Genomic DNA, 18,285 nt, shown 5'->3' with positions numbered 1-18,285 from the left:
ATTTGTTTCCATATCAGTCTTCTGAATTCTGTCTCAGGCATATCTAAAACCCGCTCCTCCTCCACTATAAAGCCTTTGTCTGTCTCCAGCTCATTTGCATCAGCTGCTCTCTTCTGTTTTTGAATGTGCTTTGATAAGGTTTGTTGTTTCTTATTCGTCATTATTATTATTATTAATATGATCAGGAGATAGGCTTCTCTTATTGCCTGTAATGCATAGCAGGTATTGTTAGGTCTTGTCTCAGCGGTAGAGTATTATGGTGTATGCTTATAGCTTGCCTGTATGGCCACAATTCCTGTCTATTCTTAGGTGACACAGGGAGGAAAAGCTCCCACCTCCAGGAAAGATGTGTGAGCAAAAGGACCAAAAGCAGAAGTAATATAGACACATAGACAAAAATCATCACTTTGGAGCAGAGATGTGGCTTTGGTCAACTTTCCCCGTGCTACTCCATCAGTGTGTGTGCAAATAGAAGCCTCCAGCAGGGGTCGGAGTGACCCCTATTTCAGGCCTCTCCTCTAGCCACTACCGTATAGGTGGGCAGATATATATTGGGGAGTTAATGGGAGAAAGATCGTCCACTATTTTTGACTGCATTTTCGCAGCACCTATGTGAACTTTTAGAACTATACTCCTGTGTTGTGCTGAACATGCTAAACCTATAAATTAATATTGGTACAACATTATCCATTAACCTACAGAAATTATTTGGCTTTTGCCAGGTTTTTCCACTAACGTCCTTTTTCAGTTCCAGGATACAATCATATTGTGTTTATTCATCATATCTCTTTACGGTATCTTCTAATATGTTAGTTTTTCAGTCTTTCCTTTTCTTTAATCACTTTGACACTTTTGAAGTGGTCTGGTTAGGAACTTTGTAGCATGTTACTCAGTATTGGCTCATTTTTATTTTCTTAGTTGTCTGTTTTTAGCCCTAGAAAAAGCAAGGCAACAAAAATTATTTTTCTCATCATCACTTGACTTTTTACACAACATCTCTCTTTTAGTTTCTGACACTTTGCTCTATGGCTGTATGGGCACAGTTGCTGTTTCCTGTTGTGTGGAAGAGAAAAGAAATCTCCTTCCACCACACATACACACACACCAGAAAACAAAATAAAATAACCAGACATACCAGCAACAATAAAAGAGAAACTAATAAAGGGGAATAAATAAATAAAAACAGGCAGCAATCAGGAAAAAAAAAAGAATATAGTAACTAAAAAGAGAAAAGAGGGACAGGAAAAAAGAAGAGGGAAAATGAATGAAAGAAAAACCAGGGAGAGAAAAGATGAAAAGAAAAAGACAGTAAAGAGTAGTAAAGAAAGATCAAAAGGGGGAAGAAAATGAAGAGGGGAAATGAGAAACGGAAGCAAAGAAGGACAAACAAAAGTGGAGATAGGATAAAATTCAAGGGAAGGGATGTGACAGTGGAGTTCCTGGCCCTAGATGGAGTTTTATCAGCCTTGGCGTTATCTGTGTTCAGGGTACTCAGTCAGAAAGTAGTTCATGGAGACCCGTGATTTTCTGGGTTTGGTGTCTCTTAGGACCACAGGGCAGCTGGGGGCAGTGTGATGAGTTAAATACTGTTGGCTCTGCAGGTTCTATAAATCTGGAGCCAAAGCCTTCTACATCCAGACCCCAAAACAGCACAGCCAGCCCCCTCATCACACTGGCGTGGCTCCCAGCCATGGGCTCAAAGCTCCTGAAGAGCAGGACCTGCATGAGGTTGGGAGCTGGAACACATGTCTGGTTATCAGGGGAGCATTGGGAAAAAAGAAGGAATCGCACCTTTTCTGTTGACTGTGTGAATCTGATCTGCCGTGCCACCTTCTGTTACCAAAGTTGCTCATACAAGTTCAAGATGCGACCATTCCCCAGTCAGTCTCCCTCTCTTGCTCTCCTTGCTCAGCTTTTCTTCTCAGTAAGCACTCAATCCACTTCTCTAACCTTTCCTGTAAAATTCAGGGTTCCAGGATTCTTTTCTCATCTGTGTCATTTAGTCTCTGTATCTTTATTAAAGTCTGCCATCTTGCCAGAAGTCTCTTAAAACTTCTCTCTTATTACATGGTGAGTCTTTATTTTTTAACACAGATAAACTTCTGTGTTTATGGTATCATTGCTTTTAATGGAGAACCTCTGGTAACTTAGTGGTTGCGAGTTGGGCTCCAGCCTCAAGGTCGGTCGGCAGTTTGAAACTACCAGCTGTTCCATGGGAGAAAGATGAATCTTTCTGATCCTGTAAAGATTTACATCCTCGGAAACCCTGTGTAGGGTCACTATGACTTGGAACCGACTCGACGGTACTTAACAACAACAACAACAACATTGCTTTTAATAATGTTGAGGCTTTCAGTCGCCTGTGTTCATATAGTTCGGTTATTTTCCGCTTTTCTGTTGTAGATAATCACCATGGCAGCCATCACTCAATAACTAAATTCTTGGATCTTTTCTATCCTTACAGATGTTTTTACTGGTTCTTCGGGCCCTGCATCTCCTCACCCGACTGGTGTTATCTCTCCAGCCAATTCCTCTGAAGTTGTCAGCAGCAAAGGTGAGCTTCCATGACTTACAAAGAAAAAGGAGTACTTGATCAGTAACGTGAGAAAAATGATTACACTTAAAGTAACAAAAAAATCAACTACTAGAAAATTTTAAGGTTTGTCGTTTATGGAGCATAGGGGTGCTGGTGGTATATTGTAGGATAAGCACTGAACTGCTAACATCAAGGTCAGCAGTTCAAACCCACCAGCTGTTTCGTGGAAGACAGATCTGGGTTTCTGCTCCCATAAAGTTACAGCCTCAGCAACTCTATATAAGGTTGTTTTGAGTTGGAATTGACTTGGTGGCAGTGAGATTCTTGGCACATGGGTCCTTTTCATATACCCCTGCATATACCCCAGGTTGCGGAAGACTTGAGTGGGCCTCTAGAAACCTGAGCCTCCGTGTGGGGATTTGCCTCCTGGATGCATAGTGGCCTGCGTGAGATCTTTGCTCCTTGGCACTTTAGTTTGTCTTCTTTACAGTGGCTAAGATGGTACTTGTTCTCTTCATTAGCAGTGTGGTACAATAATGAGAGAAGGACTGTGAATGTTGAGATCCTCCAGAAAAAGGGATGGTCAGCATTATCTGAAACCTGATGATCCAGAAGTTGATTTTAGTAACTTCTGTCATCTTAAAACTATAACTTTATTAAATCCTTAACGCTTTATGTGTAGAATGCAGTATGTGCCAGGTGGTTATTACTGTTGCTGAGAAAACTAAGACTTATTGGTTAAATGATTTACCAAAATTATTATATAGCAAATAAGAGGCAGAACTTGAATTTGAACCCAAGTTAATCTGTTTCTAAATTCCTGGCTTTTCCCCCTGTGCTATAGTGTACAGTTTAAAGAATGAAACCCTGCCTTATCTAAGAGGCTACCAATTTTAGTAATACTTTCGTATCTCTCTAAGGATAGCCAGTTGATCACTGTCTGAGCAGGGACCTTGGTGGATACACTGGTTCTCCTGCCGGTGAGCTAAGCCTGTTAGGTTGTAGGATTTCTGTCAGATCATTAGTGGAAACAGAAAAATAACAAAATTTTGTATTCTTTTTAAGGGAAAGAAACCTCATAAAGAGAGATCCAAAGAGGATCCTGGAGGCGTCTCAGAAACTCCCAGCCAAGTTCCAGAAAACCAATCCAAACCAAAGGCCCACAAAAGAACTAAAAAAAAAGAAACCTTTTCTAAAGATCCTGGCAATCCAAGTGCCAAAGGGAAGAGGGGAAAGACAGCTACAGGCAGGAAGAAACAGAGAGAACCCCGTTCCATTGAGGCAGAGGACAAGGGAGAAGAGCCGGAGATTCCGAGACAATACTGTGTCCGGAAACGGCCCAGGGCCTCCCGTGTGTCTTACAAAGAGGAGAGTGGGAGCGATGACACCAGCAGTGACTCTGACTTTGAACTTTCTGGTAGAGCTACTCATTCTCTATCTAGTGAAGATTCAGACCCTTGCATTCTGAGGCAGAAGCGGCCTGCATTTTCTCAGAGAACAAAGGCAGAGTCCAAGAGCCACTCTTGCACCTGGAGTGAAAGCTGCTCTGATTCCCAAGACTTACCAGCAACATTCTCAAGTGTTTGGCCTAACAAGAAAGGCAGGAAAATTCCCACTGATGGTGAGGAGGTAGAACGAGGGAAAGCAGCTTGCGTTGACCAGTGGCTGGAGGTGTTCTGTGAACAGGAGGAAAAGTGGGTGTGTGTAGACTGTGTGCATGGCATAGTTGGCCAGCCTCTGACTTGTTACAGATATGCTACGAAGCCCGTGACCTACGTCGTTGGCATTGATGGTGATGGCTGGGTGCGGGATGTCACTCAGAGGTATGATCCAGTCTGGATGACAGCGACCCGCAAGTGCCGGGTTGATGCCAGCTGGTGGGCTGAAACCTTAATGCCATACCAGAGTCCATTTGTGGATCGAGAAAATAAAGAAGAATTGGAGGTGAGACATGGGTTGTCAGGGTCACTGAAACAATGCCGCTTTGTGAGCACCTCATGGGTGCCTGGCACAGTGTGGGGTCTTTTTAAATGTGTTGCCTCGATTAATTATCACAACACCACTGTGTGCTGCTGCAGGTTAAGCCCCAAACTGCTAACCCCAAGGTTGATGGTTCAAACCCACAGCTGCTTCTCAGAAAATTGATTCTACATTGCTGTGAGTCAGAATTGACTGTCATGCACTAACAGCAACTGTAAAGTAGGGTTATTACTGCCTTAATTTTACCACTAAAAAAATTGAGGATTGCTGAAATTAACTGGTATGGTATTTGAACCGAGATATTTCTGGTTGTGATTCCAGAACTGTGTGATTCCAGTTGTTGTTGTTAAGTGCCTTCGAGTCGGTTCCGACCCATAGCGACCCTGTACAGGGTTTCTGAGGATGTAAATCTTCACGGGAGTAGAAAGCCTGATCTTTCTCCCGCGGAGCATCTGGTAGTTTCGAACCGCTGACCTTAAGGTTCGCAGCCCGATTCGTAACCACTATGCTACCAGAGCTTCGTACTGTTTAATTAAAAATTTAGAACTTTAAAATGTGCTGTAATTCATGCTAAATGAAAGAGGAAGTAAGTCGTTAATATAATTATTTCCTTTTCCCTTCTGCACATACAGAACACTGATCTCTGGGAAGGAGAGGGCTTGGAATTAGGTAATCTGTTGGCTTGTTAAAACCTGGGAAATAGAGGCTCTCACAGCACAGCACTTCTGATTATTGAATGCTAGACCCTAATCCTGACCTCAGGAACAGAGCCAAGCTTCTTGCGCACTATAGTTGAGTCTTTGCAGAGAGCTTGGCACATTTTTAGGGAACATCCCTGGTTTTACAGAATGCTTATTCCGAATCACTCAGGATGCTGTAACTTAGATTTAGCATTCCCTGCAGCAGTTCAATTCTTCGTACATTAAGTGTTTGTATTGGAAATGTTTTTGGTTAACTTTACTTAAAAATGGCCGACTAAGTGGGAACTATGCAGATATTTTTGCTACTAACAATGTGTCAGGGGAGTTGAATATGCATCCTCCCTTCCTGCTTTCTACTACCCCTTATTGAGTCCTCATGACTTACTGCGGAGTTTTGAAAAGATGTTAAGCAAAAGCTGAAGAGACTTGTGGATTACAGTGGTGGAACTGACTTCTAAGAAATAGAAGCTATAGAAAAGTGATAAGGGAACATATACTTCTTACAGAGACTCAGAGACAGCCACAGGATGCTCACCCTTTGTCTCAGTTTCTTCTGAGGGCAGGGTCAGTTTAACCTACATCCATGCTATGGTTAGGTAAGGGTTAGTAAGACCTCCCTACTGAAAAAAGTGTGCATTTTTCTTCCTTGATGATATTTAACAGGGCAAGTACTAATTGCTAGGACTGGTTACTGTGTCTAAGAGGGTGAGAATAGGTTGGATGAACTTGTAGTAAGCCACAGAATGACTTGATAGTTACAGCTTTGGGTTTATCTAAAATCTGCTTCATGACCAGAACTACCAGTGCAGCACTAGAGAGGCAGTAGTGCTCCTGAGACTTGTGCTCCACTAGTAGTTATCACAATCAGCCGGTCCAAGCACTGTCCTTCTCAGCCCTCACGTCTTAATATAATAGCACATTTTCTGGCTTTTGCAGTTTCAGGCAAAACACCTGGACCAGCCTTTGCCCACTGCCATTGGCACATATAAGAACCATCCTCTTTATGCTTTGAAGAGGCATCTCCTGAAATATGAGGCCATCTACCCTGAGACAGCATCGATCCTTGGGTACTGTCGAGGAGAAGCTGTCTACTCCAGGTGAGTGAGGCAGCTGAGGTGACCTTGTGTGCTTGCTTCATGGTTGCATCCTTCGTCCTAGACAGAGGCCTGGATAAGCACATCTCACTTGTGCACAGCACAATCAGGGATGGGCTCTAGTGTGTTTGTGTGTATGCTTTTGTAGGGGGAGGATTGGTGTAAGCTTAACGTTGAGGCGTCTCTGCGTTTAGGAGAAGTGCTGAGAATCAAGATAGCACAAAGCTGATTCCTGTGAGGTGGAGATCAGACATACCTTTATTCTCCCATTTTTCATTCTTTCTGATACCCTCTGTCCTCAAACCGCCCCGCCCCATGCTCCCATGCTTCTCTGTTGAGTTTGATCATTCGTTCCACTGGCCACACAAAACCTCACAGACCATACTCACGATTATGCAGTTTATTAGGGAAGTAACTGGCTACAACTCAGAAAACAGGAGCAACTTTCATCCATGTCAGCTCTAAGCGGCTTTCCTATGCCCTCGGGCAGGAGGCTCTTCTTGGCTGTGTCAACCAATAGGCCCTTCTTAGCTGTGATTTAGTGTTGTTGTTGTTGTTGTTGTGTGCCATGGACTTGGTTCTGACTCATAGCCACCCTGCACACGGTTTCTGAGGCTATAAAGCTTTACGGGAGCAGAAAGCCTCATCTTTCTCCTGTGGAACAGCTGATAGTTTTGAACTGCTGACCCTGAGGTTAGCAGCCTGATTTTGTAACCACTACGCTACCAGAGCACCTTAAGTGCCTTCAAATTGGTTCCTAGTCATAGCAACCCTGTATAGACTTCCCAAGGAGCGTATGGTGATTTTGAACTGCCTACCTTATGGTTCAAACCGACCTTTTGGTCCAATGCTTTTTCCCACAGCTCCAGGTATGATAGTCATCTTTTTTTTTTTTTAATTGTGAGTTGAATGACATGGGAGAGCATCAGCTTTACATTCATCGTATCGTATTTCATTTCATTGCAATGATTACAATCCCTTCCATGCATCATCATTCAACAGCATTTGTTTCCAATCCCTGCCCTATTTTTTGTTTTGTTTTGTTTTGGATGTACACTGAAGCACTCAGGATTATATAAACATTCAAACAACCAAAGGGCATACCGTGCATGCCAGCTTCTTGGCCGCCAGCCCACAGCCCCTCTCCCTCCTTGAGTCTAGAGTCCCCAGCTGCTCCATCTCTCCACGTTATTGTCTCTGCCTCCACCTCTGTCATCACTGCTTCTCTGAATAGGGTCCCGCACTCTACTCTTCTCCCTTGATGGTCCCAGGGTCTTCCATTCCTGGACTGCCAGATCCACCACTCCCCTTCTTTTGTTACAAAATGTCTACCTTTATATTTGCAATATTCACAATCAGTCCTGATAGCAGTTATTCGCTATTGAACCACAAGAGTCTTATCCCCATCTCCTTTCACCAGCCCCATCTAGCTAGGTTGGAAACCACTTAGTGGAAATTCTACCTTCTCCTGCATCCTCTGAAACTAAGTTCCCTCTTGAAAGGTTGTAAGCCAGCCACTTTGTGCCTTTGTTGCCCAACCCCTTACACCACTATTTTGGGTAGTCAATGTCTAAGTTGCCAATCCCTGTCAACCCTGTGTAGTGGGGGTGGCAGTGATACTCACTGTAGATTCTTTCCCTCTTTTTAAGTTACTACTCCATCCATAAGTATAGGTCAAGTTCATCAAATTTTAGTGCGTTACACTCTTTTTCCTCTTTCTTTTTCTAGATAGTCATCATATTTTGAGCCTTTGCCCTGCTCAGGCAAGGGTTATAGCTCTTTAGCTCTGCCAACAAGTACCTAGAGTCACCCTATTCCACCAGCACATATCCTACCCCGAAGTACTCAGCTCTCTCTGATTCCATGTGCTAGCAAGCCAACTTTAGCCAACTTCATGTGACCCTCTTGGTTCTCACTTGTTCTGCTATCATGGTGTCCCTGCTGCTATGCTTTGCTGTGTTGCTGCCATTTCTTAACCATCTCACACAATTTTCAGAGTTCCAGCTCTCTTCTTAGTCCTAGGATATTCTTAGCACAGGAACCTGGAGTCCAGAAAACGCTGTCTGCTCCAGATTCTGCTGAATATCAGGTGTGCCTTCCCCACCCGCAGTCTCTGTGAAATTGGCCTTTATGTTCACTTTTGAGGTATAACCCTCCCAGCCATTCCATTGTACAGACTGACCAATCCCCTTATTGTTGTTAAGTGCTTTAGAGACAGTTCTGACTCATAGTGACCCTGTATAGGGTTTTTGAGGAGCTGTTGGTGAGTTTGAACCCCCGACCTTTTGATTCAAAGCAACCTTGTGGTCCAGTTCTTATCAATCCCCTTGGTAGATCACAATCACTCAATTTGCATGGTAATTGACCAATTAGTAATAGGTCACTTAATTCTATCAGTATGATTTATACCCCAAATTTGCACATTATTCTAGCCAATCCCTTTATAAGATTGTGGCCTATTCAGGAGTCCTGGTGTGGCGCTCTGGGTTAATATGCCAGACTGCAAAGCCGTTTGAACTGTAGTGTCGGTGGTTCAAGCTCACCAGGTGTTCCTCAGAAAACCTATATGGGGTTGCTGTGCGTTGGAACCAACTCGGTGGCACTTCACACAACAACATATATGCCCACAGGATATAACACTACACCTCTGGTTGAAGCCATTGGCTCTAGCTCCATGGGTGGAGCAATCTAAATCTCCCAATTCAGTGCCTGGAGGCTCACCCCACTCGGTAAGCAAGTTTCCTATCTGAATTCATTAAGCTTGCTTCTTTTGAGTGGAAACATGGCTCTGTTTAGCACTCTGGCTCTTGGTTCTGCTGGTGCTGCTCCTCTGCCACTCCTCTTATGTCACAGCTTTCTGTCCCTGGGTCTAGGAGGTTCAGGTATGTCAGGGTCTAAAGGACACATTCCACTCCTGGGCCTGTGTATATGGTAGTGAAATCCCTCCATTCCTGCATCTGTTATAGTTCATTTTATACATGTCAGAGTTTCAAGTGTTTACAGTCATCATTAGCTTTGTTAATCACTCACAACTTAATCATATAATCCTATTATCATCTTCTTCCACCTTTTCTTACCCAGACCCATCAGTGGAAACACGTTTGCGGGAATTACTATGGGTGGAAAAGCCATATGAACTAATTCACTGTAACATTTTACTGTGTTTACAAGGACGGTTTACATGACTCTTTAGGTTCCTCTTCAACAATTTCTACACAGATTGGTCATTGATGTTTGTTGCATTCTTTACAATGTGTAAATATTCTCAATTCCATTCTGGTTGTCCCATTTCCATTAATCTAGTGTTCCTGCCCCCTTCCATTGTCTTCTTTGTTTTAAAGTCATTGTTGATCATTTGGTCTTACATAGGCTCCCCCCCCCCCTAAATTTTATATATTTTATTGTTGCTAAAAATATACACAGCAGAAATAACACCAGTTCACCAGTGTCTGCATGTAGTGACATTGATTCTTCAAGTTTTGCAATCATTGTCACCCTCCTTTTCTGAGTTGTTCCTCTTTCACTAACGTAAATTCACTGCTCCTTAAGTTTTCTGTATAACCTTTCAAGGTACTTTTGTCGGTTTGATCCCATATCCTATTAAGAGATTATGATGCTTAAGCAGACCTTTTGTTTTACTAACTTAAGTTATTATTCAGTTTTAAGATTCTTTCTGGGGATGTGTTCGGTTTAAGGTATAAAGATTATCTCAGGGCAATTGTTTTCCGGGGTTCTTCTACCCTCTGTGGTTCCAGAAAGTCTACAGATTATCCATGAGAATATGAAATTCTGTTTGCATTTTCCTTTTTGAATCAGGATTTTCTGTGGAATCTTTTTACCAAAATGTTCATTAATAGTAGCTGAGTACCATCCAGTTATGGCCTCATGGCAATGAATGCAATTAGTCCTGCATTTCATATCCCCATTCCATTCCTGACACTTCTTCCTCTGCTGTTGCAGATGACTAGAAACCAGTTATTGTGCCTTGGATGTCAGCTTGTAAGCTTTAAGACACCAGACACTATGCATTGAACAGAAGCACTGAGCTAAATTATTAGGCCATTTAATTGGAATCTCCCATGAAACCATGACTCTAAACTATGGAACCAATTCCAATGAGGTTCCTAAGCAGCCTCATCAGCTGTTCTTTTTGTCATTTGTAAATATATCTTATCAACACAACTTTTTTCCATTCAACTTTTTATAGGTGTACAAGTCGTGATAATAATGATAATAATCAGCTGTGCAACCCTGCCCGTAATGCAATTTTCCCATAACCTTTAAGATCCCATTTCTACCTCCTTTCTGCCCCTGGTAACCACTAACAAACTTGGATCTCTAGCCATTTACCTTTTCTATTTATGTGAGACCTCACACAATATTTTCCTTTGGCGATTAGTTACGTTGCCACACGTTAACGTCTATACTGCAGCGTGTACCAAGACTCCATGTCTCCAGCTGGTCGAGTGAAAAGTTCATGAGACAGTTTCATTATGTTTGGATTCCATTTTTTTAATGAACTTTTTCAAGCCCTCATATGTTTCATGCAGGTGATTTTTTTAAAGGAGCAGCTTTTGAGCCAATTTGTTACTTCACTACAAGGTGACCTAAAGGGTTAGTTTCAGTCTAAGATTTGAAGACTTACCTCAGGGCATTAGATTCGAGGAGAGGAGTCATCTGAAGACCACAGCTGTGACATACTTACTCCTTTGTGTAGCCATAGGTATGTAGCCTTCGTAGACTATGGGAGTGGATTTCTGACATTGTGATGCTCTTGACAAACAAACCCAGCTCCAGCACTAACAGAATGTCTGTTTTTTCTAGCAGTCTTTTCAGGTAGAAAGGAAAGGACTTTTTATCACTGATTGATGTAGGAGAATACTGAGGCTTAGTTACATAAAGTGAGTTGTTCAGGGTCAGGCAGGATTGCACCTAGAGCTGTTGTACTGTGCTGACATTCAGACTGGAGGGTCGTTTCTGCACTTGAGGGAACCTTGGTGCCCTGGCTTGCTGGAGCTTTTCTCTTTGGAGAGAGTCCAGCTCAAACTAAAGATTTGGACATGACCTGTTGAGGACGGCTCTGTAAGGAAAAGAGAACACTTGATAAGAAATAGAGTTGGAAAATGAAATTGTGCAACTTTGGTTCTAGTATGATGTATACTAGACCACTTTTATATGGCCTTTCACACCACGTGACTTCCACCTAAAGATTGGGTCAGATTATGCAAATATGATACTTGTGGCCCACTACATACTGCTAATAATACAAATAAGGTGCATGGTCCCCTTTGGGCGCGGGGTATGCAAATAAGATCTATGGAACCCTAATGAGGGAATTGATTGGGTTTGCCATCCTGCTAGGCTTAAAATGGGCCCTTCCAGAGGTAGAAAGTAGGAATGTCAGTACCACCAAGAAAGCAAGACAGGAGCACAGCATTCCCTTTGACCTGGGGTCTCTGTGCTGAGAACTTTGATGTAAGAGACAGAGTAATTCTGGAGATGGCAAAAGACAGCAAGAAATGATGGCAGCACAACCAGGAGATCATTGTAAGACGGCACAGTGGGCCCAAGTCACCCACAGAGCCAAGTGGTACATGTCTACCCATGTCTACTCATGGAGCTATAGAACTGAGAGCCTTTGGGCCCAGGTGTATGGAGTGATGTCCTCCCAGGCATATGCTGGCAGAGCTGAAGAGCTTTGTAACATTTGCAGCATTTGCCAAGTAGGGCAGAGGCCAGGCTGAGGGGTACTGCTTGTAGTCATGACTGAGAAAATGCTGTCCTGATCAGAGACCTGTATACTGAGTTATTCCTGACCCTGAATTATAGCCTGTTAACTTCCCTAATAAATCTTAGAGCTGTACCTGTGGTCTGTGAGTTCTTTGGCATTGCAATGAATTATCAAACCCAGCAGAGAAGTCGAGAGAGAGCTTGTGTCAGAACTGGTAAAAAGGTTGGAAAGGATGGGGCTCAGCCGTGGGCTGTTGATGCTGATAATGATTCTTGTCTCCCTCTCCTGAATTTAGAGAACCTCTGATGTACAGCTCTTAGTTCTGAAAAGAGAGTGAAGTCACAGGATCCATCCATTACAGGCTGCCAGGAATCACTTGTTTGTTTTGCATGATAGTTTATTAAGTCATGATTGTTAGTTTCTGTGTAATCTTTGGGGTTCATTCCCCCCTGACCATGATATTAAGACAAAGCAGGCCCTCACTCAGTGTGAGAAAATACACTTATACAACTATGGGCCTTGGACAGTAGAGGAGAAGGACACCTAGGAAGGGGAGGAGACGAGAAGCCAATGCATGAAGCTGTAGACAAAATAAATCCATTTAGTTTAGGAATCTACATGGACAGACTCCTGAAAAAGACAGGATGCCACAGTTAGGGGTCGTGTGTTGGACCCAGATCCTCTGGTTGCCTTAGGAGCAGGGCCTGCAGCTGGTCACAAGGCAGAGCCTAGGGAGAGTCAGCAGAGCTGAACTTCCTTCACCTACAGGGTCATCTGGTACCTCAGTTTTGCGGATTTGTGTGTAAAGGACATCACATCAGGTTGGGATATGAACTGAACTTTTGTCTCCCTGCTATCTCCTATAGGGACTGTGTGCACACTCTGCACTCCAGGGACACGTGGCTGAAACAAGCAAGAACAGTGAGGCTGGGAGAAGTGCCCTATAAGGTAACCAGAACTGAGGATGCCTGAGGAGCTCTCTGTTAAAGCTTGGTGGGAAAGTGGAGGGTGAGGGAGGATGACTAAGAGCTGTCAAGTGGATGTCCAGGACAGGAATCCAAAGATCCCTGATTTTGCTGCCTTGATGAAGAATCGAGGAGTCATGCATTTAGATTGTCCTATTATTGAGAAATTTGTAAGGGATAGAACTTCGAGAGCATGCAAGAAATCTAGGCCACAAATCAGTGCTCAGACCCTTGTTGGGTGGGCAAAGACCCTAAAGGTTGAAATGATGTTACTGGGTTGTTGTAACAGGTCAAAGTCCTGCCATGTGTGAACATACTTACCAATCCTAATTTCCCATTTTGTTTGATTTATCGAGCATTGTGCATGATTGTACTGGAGCCTCAGCAACCACACGTGCTGGCATTATGATGCCCTTTTTACACATGAGGAAATAGGAGTTCAGAAAGAGCAAGTGACTTGGCCATGGTCTGACAGTAAGATGGCAGAGCCATTAACAAATCGTGCCCGCTGCCTCATTTCAGGTTCTCTCTCTCATGATGTGCTGTTGCTCTCAGTCTGCCACTTGTGCATGAGAGACCGCAACTGTGTACAGAGAGTCACCACTGGGCAACATCGTAGCCTTGTGACAAACTGCACTTAGGATATAAAATTCACCAAGAAAACAAAAACTTATTTTAGTTGTTTTTTTTTTTTTTGGTGTATTTTATATCTTTGATTATATGTACTACATCCAGTGTTGTAACACATAATTTGCTCATGTTATTTTCAAATGTTTACTTGAAAGTATTCAAAGATCAGATGTATAAAAGGAAATAATGATGAGGGGAAAAAAAAAACCTTCAGAAACGACTTTGACAGTCATCCAAGCAGAATGCTGTCATGAGCTAGAGTCTACCTGTGTAGAACCACTAAAGGCTGTCATCAGAGCTGAGCGAATGCAGGGCAATGCCAGGACTGCTACAGGGAGCACATTGACTTTCTTTTCCATATGCCCAGGAGGACCCCTTAGGGGTTGCCAGGTCCTCAGGACTTGGGTAGGGAGTGGGGAAGCTTCCATAAGTGGGACTGGGCTGCAGGCATTTGTAGCAGGTGCCTGAGAACTGCTTCTTATTGTGTAGCTTGTCATTTCATTTACAATAAGACTGCCCAGTAGAGACCATGCAAACCACAAATACCATCTCCATATGTAAATTTAAATTTTTAGTAGCATCATTTAAAAAAGTAAAAAGAAATATGAAACTTTAATATGTCAATATGTTAAAATATTTCTGAAAATTACTTCAACATGTAACAAAATATTTTTAAATGTTAATGAAGTATTTTACTTTTTTTATATATATTAAGTCTTCGATATGCAGTATATTCTATACTTTGAATCCTTCTTCGTTCTGATTAGCCGCATTCCAAGTGCTTGCTAGGCCACATGAGACTTAGTAGCCCGTTTCTAGAATAATTCCAGGGTCAGTGGTACATCAGTGTTATAATTTTCCCCTTCCTGGTGGTAGCCCCCAAGTTCTCTCTCCAGCTAGGATGCCTCATGTGCAGCTACCACCCAGCTTTCAGTGGAAGCATGTGTGTTTCTGGGATCCTGAACAGGTTTCAGCAGAGCTTACAGATGTATGTGGACTAAGAAGGAAAGCCTCACAACCTACTTCTGAAAATCAGTCAGTGAAAACCCTGTGGATCAGAACAGAATTTCAGATTCTCATGGAATCCTAGATGAACCCCAAAACCATTGCCCTGAGATAATCTTTAAACCTTAAACCAATGCCCTCTCAAGTCTTTTTAAAACTAAATTGTTAGGTGCCGTTGGGTCAGTTTCAATTCATAGCTATCCTGTGTATAACAGAACAAAACACTGCACTATCCTCACAATCATTGCTGTGTTTGGGTCCGTCGTTGCTGCCATGGTGTCATTCTCTCATTGAGGGTCTTTCTCTTTTTTTGCTGACTCTCTACATTATCACACAGGGACTGGTGTCTCCTCATACGCATCCAAAGTATGTGAAACTAAGTCGAGCCATCTATGTGTCTAAGGAGCATTCTGGCGGCATCCCTTCCCAAGTTTGTTCTGGCAGTCCGTGATGTATGTAATCTTCACCAACACTGTAATTCAAAGACATCCATTTTTTGGGCTTTGCTATTCACTGTCTAGTTTTTGCATTTATATGAGGTAGTTGATAATAACATGGCTTGGGTCTGCTGCACCTTACCCCTCAAAGTGAAATCTTTGCTTTTTAATGCTTTAAAGAGGTATTTTGCAGATTTGTCCAATGCAATATGTTGCTTAATTGCTTGTGGATCCAAATAAAATTAAATCCTTGATGTTTTCTCCATTTATCATGGTGTTGCTTATTGGTCTGGTTGTGAGGATTTGTGTTTTGTTTACATTGAGTTGTAGTCCCCATACTGAAGGCTGTAGCCTTTGTTCTTTATCAGTAAGTATTGTAAATCCTCTTCGTTTCTAGCAGGCAAAATGGTGTCATCTGTAGATGGCAAGTTGTTAAGGAGTCTTCCTTCAATACTGATGCCATGTTCTTCTTGGTATAGTTCAGCTTTTTGAATTATTTGCTCAACAAACAGAGTGAGCAGGTTTTATGAAAGCATACAGCTCTGTCACACACCTTTCCTCATGTTAAACTACTCAGTCTCCCCAGTCTGTTGGTCATCTGTGTACAGGTTCTACATGAGCACAATTAGTGTTCTGGAATACTCATTCTTCATAATGTTATTCCATAGTTCGTTTGTGATCCACACAGTTTGATGCCTTTGCGTAGTTAATAAAACACAACTAAACATCTTTCTGATATTTTTGCTTTGTCAGCAGTGACATTCCTTGTTCTGCTTTTTCTATTGGTTGTTGTTACGTGCCATGGTGTCGATTCCAGCTCATAGCGACCCTGTACAGGGTTTCCGAGGCTGTAAATCTTTACAGGAGCAGAAAGCCTCATCTTTCTCCCGCAGAACAGCTGGTAGTTTCGAACTGCTGTCCCTGAGGTTCACAGCCTGATTTGTAACCACTATGCTACCAAAGTATCTGGCTTGAATTTCTGGCAGTTTCCTTTTTAAATTAAATCTTTAGCAAAATTTCACTTGCATGAGATACTAATAATTATTCAAAAATTCAATATTCTCTTGGATCATCTGTCTTTGGAATGGACACAATTATGTGTCTAACCTTCTAGATGGCCAGGTTTTGCAGCTTTCATGTCCTAGTCTAGTGAGTACCTCTAGCGTTGCATCCATTTGTTGAAACATTTCAATTGATGGACCCTTTCTTTTTTGTTAAAAAAAAGCTTTTATTGTGATTTGAGTGGTAATTTACAGGGCAGATCATCAGTTTTATATTCAACACATCATATTTTGTTTTGTTGAAATGATTACAATCCCCTCCATGCACCATCAGTTAACAGTATTTACCTCTATTTTCCCCCTCTCCCCCCCTTTTTTTTGATGTACACAAAACATACAGAATATACATACTCATTTAAATGTCAAAGGACACATGTTGCAAGCCAGCCTCCTACCCACATGCACACAACCTTTCTGTTTTCATGGGTCTAGAGTCCTCAGCTGCTCTATCTCTCTATGCCATTGCCTCTGCCTCTGTCTCTGCTGTGTCCGGTTTTCTGGTTAGGATCCCATGCTCCACTCATGCTCTTCCTCTTTATGGTCCTAGGATCCTCTTCCAGAAATGAAAGATTAACTGCTCGCCCCTTTTAGTTTCACATCTTCTACATTGACAGTTGTGACCATCGCAATTCATCATAACAGTAACTAATTATTGAATCAAAAAAATCTTATCCCTGTCCTCCCGCACCCCCTCATTTCACCAGACCTTTTTTTTTTTTAAAAAAAAACAACAAAAAACACTGTTGTTGTTTCTTTCAAGAAATGCCTTCTGTTCCTCTAGCCACTAGAGGTTTATCTGCTTGTCCTTTCAAGTGGGAATGTCCCACCTCAGAAAGTTCTGGAGGGGCTCAGGATTCTACCTATGGCCACTTACTCCACAAAGGTTTAACAAGAAGTCTATTTTCTTGGACAAATGCTAGTGACCTCTTTTAGCTAATCTGATCAGTTACAGGTTAAACATAGGCTTATACACTTTCTGTAATCATATTCCTCAATATTCCTTTCTATCCCACTTAATGTCTATTTTACTCTTGTAGGAAGGGGAATCCAATATCCACAAAACAGTCAAACACCATAGCATTATTTCCCCTCCTTTACCCATTCAGATCACTGTATCACAGAGGACCTTTGTTCCATTGTTGAGTGTTGTTAAGTACCATCAAGTCAATTCTGACTCATAGCAACCCCGTACAGGGTTTCTGAGGATTGGCTGTTGAGTTTGAACCACCAACCTTGTGGTTCAAACTGACCTTGCAATTCAGTGCTTTAACTCATAGCACCACACAAGGACTCCAAGATTGACTATACATCACTATTTACCATTTAGCTCATGCACACCTCCCTAAGTCATCCCCTAATTTCCTTGTTCATCTATGCCTCCCCCTTGTGTATGTATTGCCTTCCCCATCCACCCATGGTATCACCCCTAACCTGTAACATACGGTCCCCTCCCTCTCACCCTGGTAACCATCAAAGAATTGTTCTTTTAGTATGGAAATTTTTTCTTAAGCTTTCATGTTAATGGTCTTAGGCATTGTTCTTTTGTGACTAATTTCAAAATGTGTTATATTCTCTAGGTTGATCCGTGTTATTAGGTATTTAGCGGTTTCATCATTACTCTTAAAAGAAGCATAGTATTCCATTGTGTGTGTATGTACCAGTTTGTTTACCCGTTCTCCCATTGATGGACATGTAGACTATCTCCATCTTTTTGCTATTGTGAACATACTGCTACTGCGGTGAACATTGCTGTGCATGTGTCTACTTATTTTATTGCTTGTGGATATATAAAAAGTAGAGAAATTGCTGGAGGTATTGGGATAACGTATTGATTTTAGTTTTTCTTTTTGGATGTGTGCTTTTCTTGTATGTTGTGTTTTCATTCTCATTTGTTTCTAAGAATTTTTTGATGTCACTCAGGAGTTTTTTTTAAATGTTTTATTTTGAATTATGTGATAGTTTACATGGGAGAACATTAGTTTTACATTCATATCATATATTGTTTCATTGCCATGGTTACAGTCCCCTCCATGCATCATTAACCCACCATTCATATCATATATTGTTTCATTGCCATGGTTACAGTCCCCTCCATGCATCATTAACCCACCAAGGGGTATATCCTACAAACCTGTCCCCCACCAC

At 42.1% G+C, this 18,285-nt stretch overlaps 1 protein-coding gene across 1 annotated transcript in view; it reads left to right on the top strand.

The window, feature by feature from the left end:
* The window catches only part of XPC (xeroderma pigmentosum, complementation group C), a 118,635-nt gene that overhangs the window by 57,895 nt on the left and 42,455 nt on the right, over positions 1–18,285 (top strand). Inside the window, exons 8-11 of the mRNA XM_006876597.1 lie at positions 2,465–2,554; positions 3,602–4,480; positions 6,154–6,314; positions 12,909–12,990. Coding sequence (XP_006876659.1) covers positions 2,465–2,554; positions 3,602–4,480; positions 6,154–6,314; positions 12,909–12,990 — 1,212 coding nt within the window. The remainder of the gene's footprint in view (positions 1–2,464; positions 2,555–3,601; positions 4,481–6,153; positions 6,315–12,908; positions 12,991–18,285) is intronic.

This window comes from Chrysochloris asiatica, unplaced genomic scaffold (genome assembly GCF_000296735.1).
Source record: "Chrysochloris asiatica unplaced genomic scaffold, ChrAsi1.0 scaffold00393, whole genome shotgun sequence".
Classification (NCBI taxonomy): Eukaryota; Metazoa; Chordata; class Mammalia; order Afrosoricida; family Chrysochloridae; genus Chrysochloris; species Chrysochloris asiatica.
The sequence above is the reverse complement of the archived record's forward strand: the minus strand, read 5'-3'. Positions and strand labels throughout refer to the sequence as shown.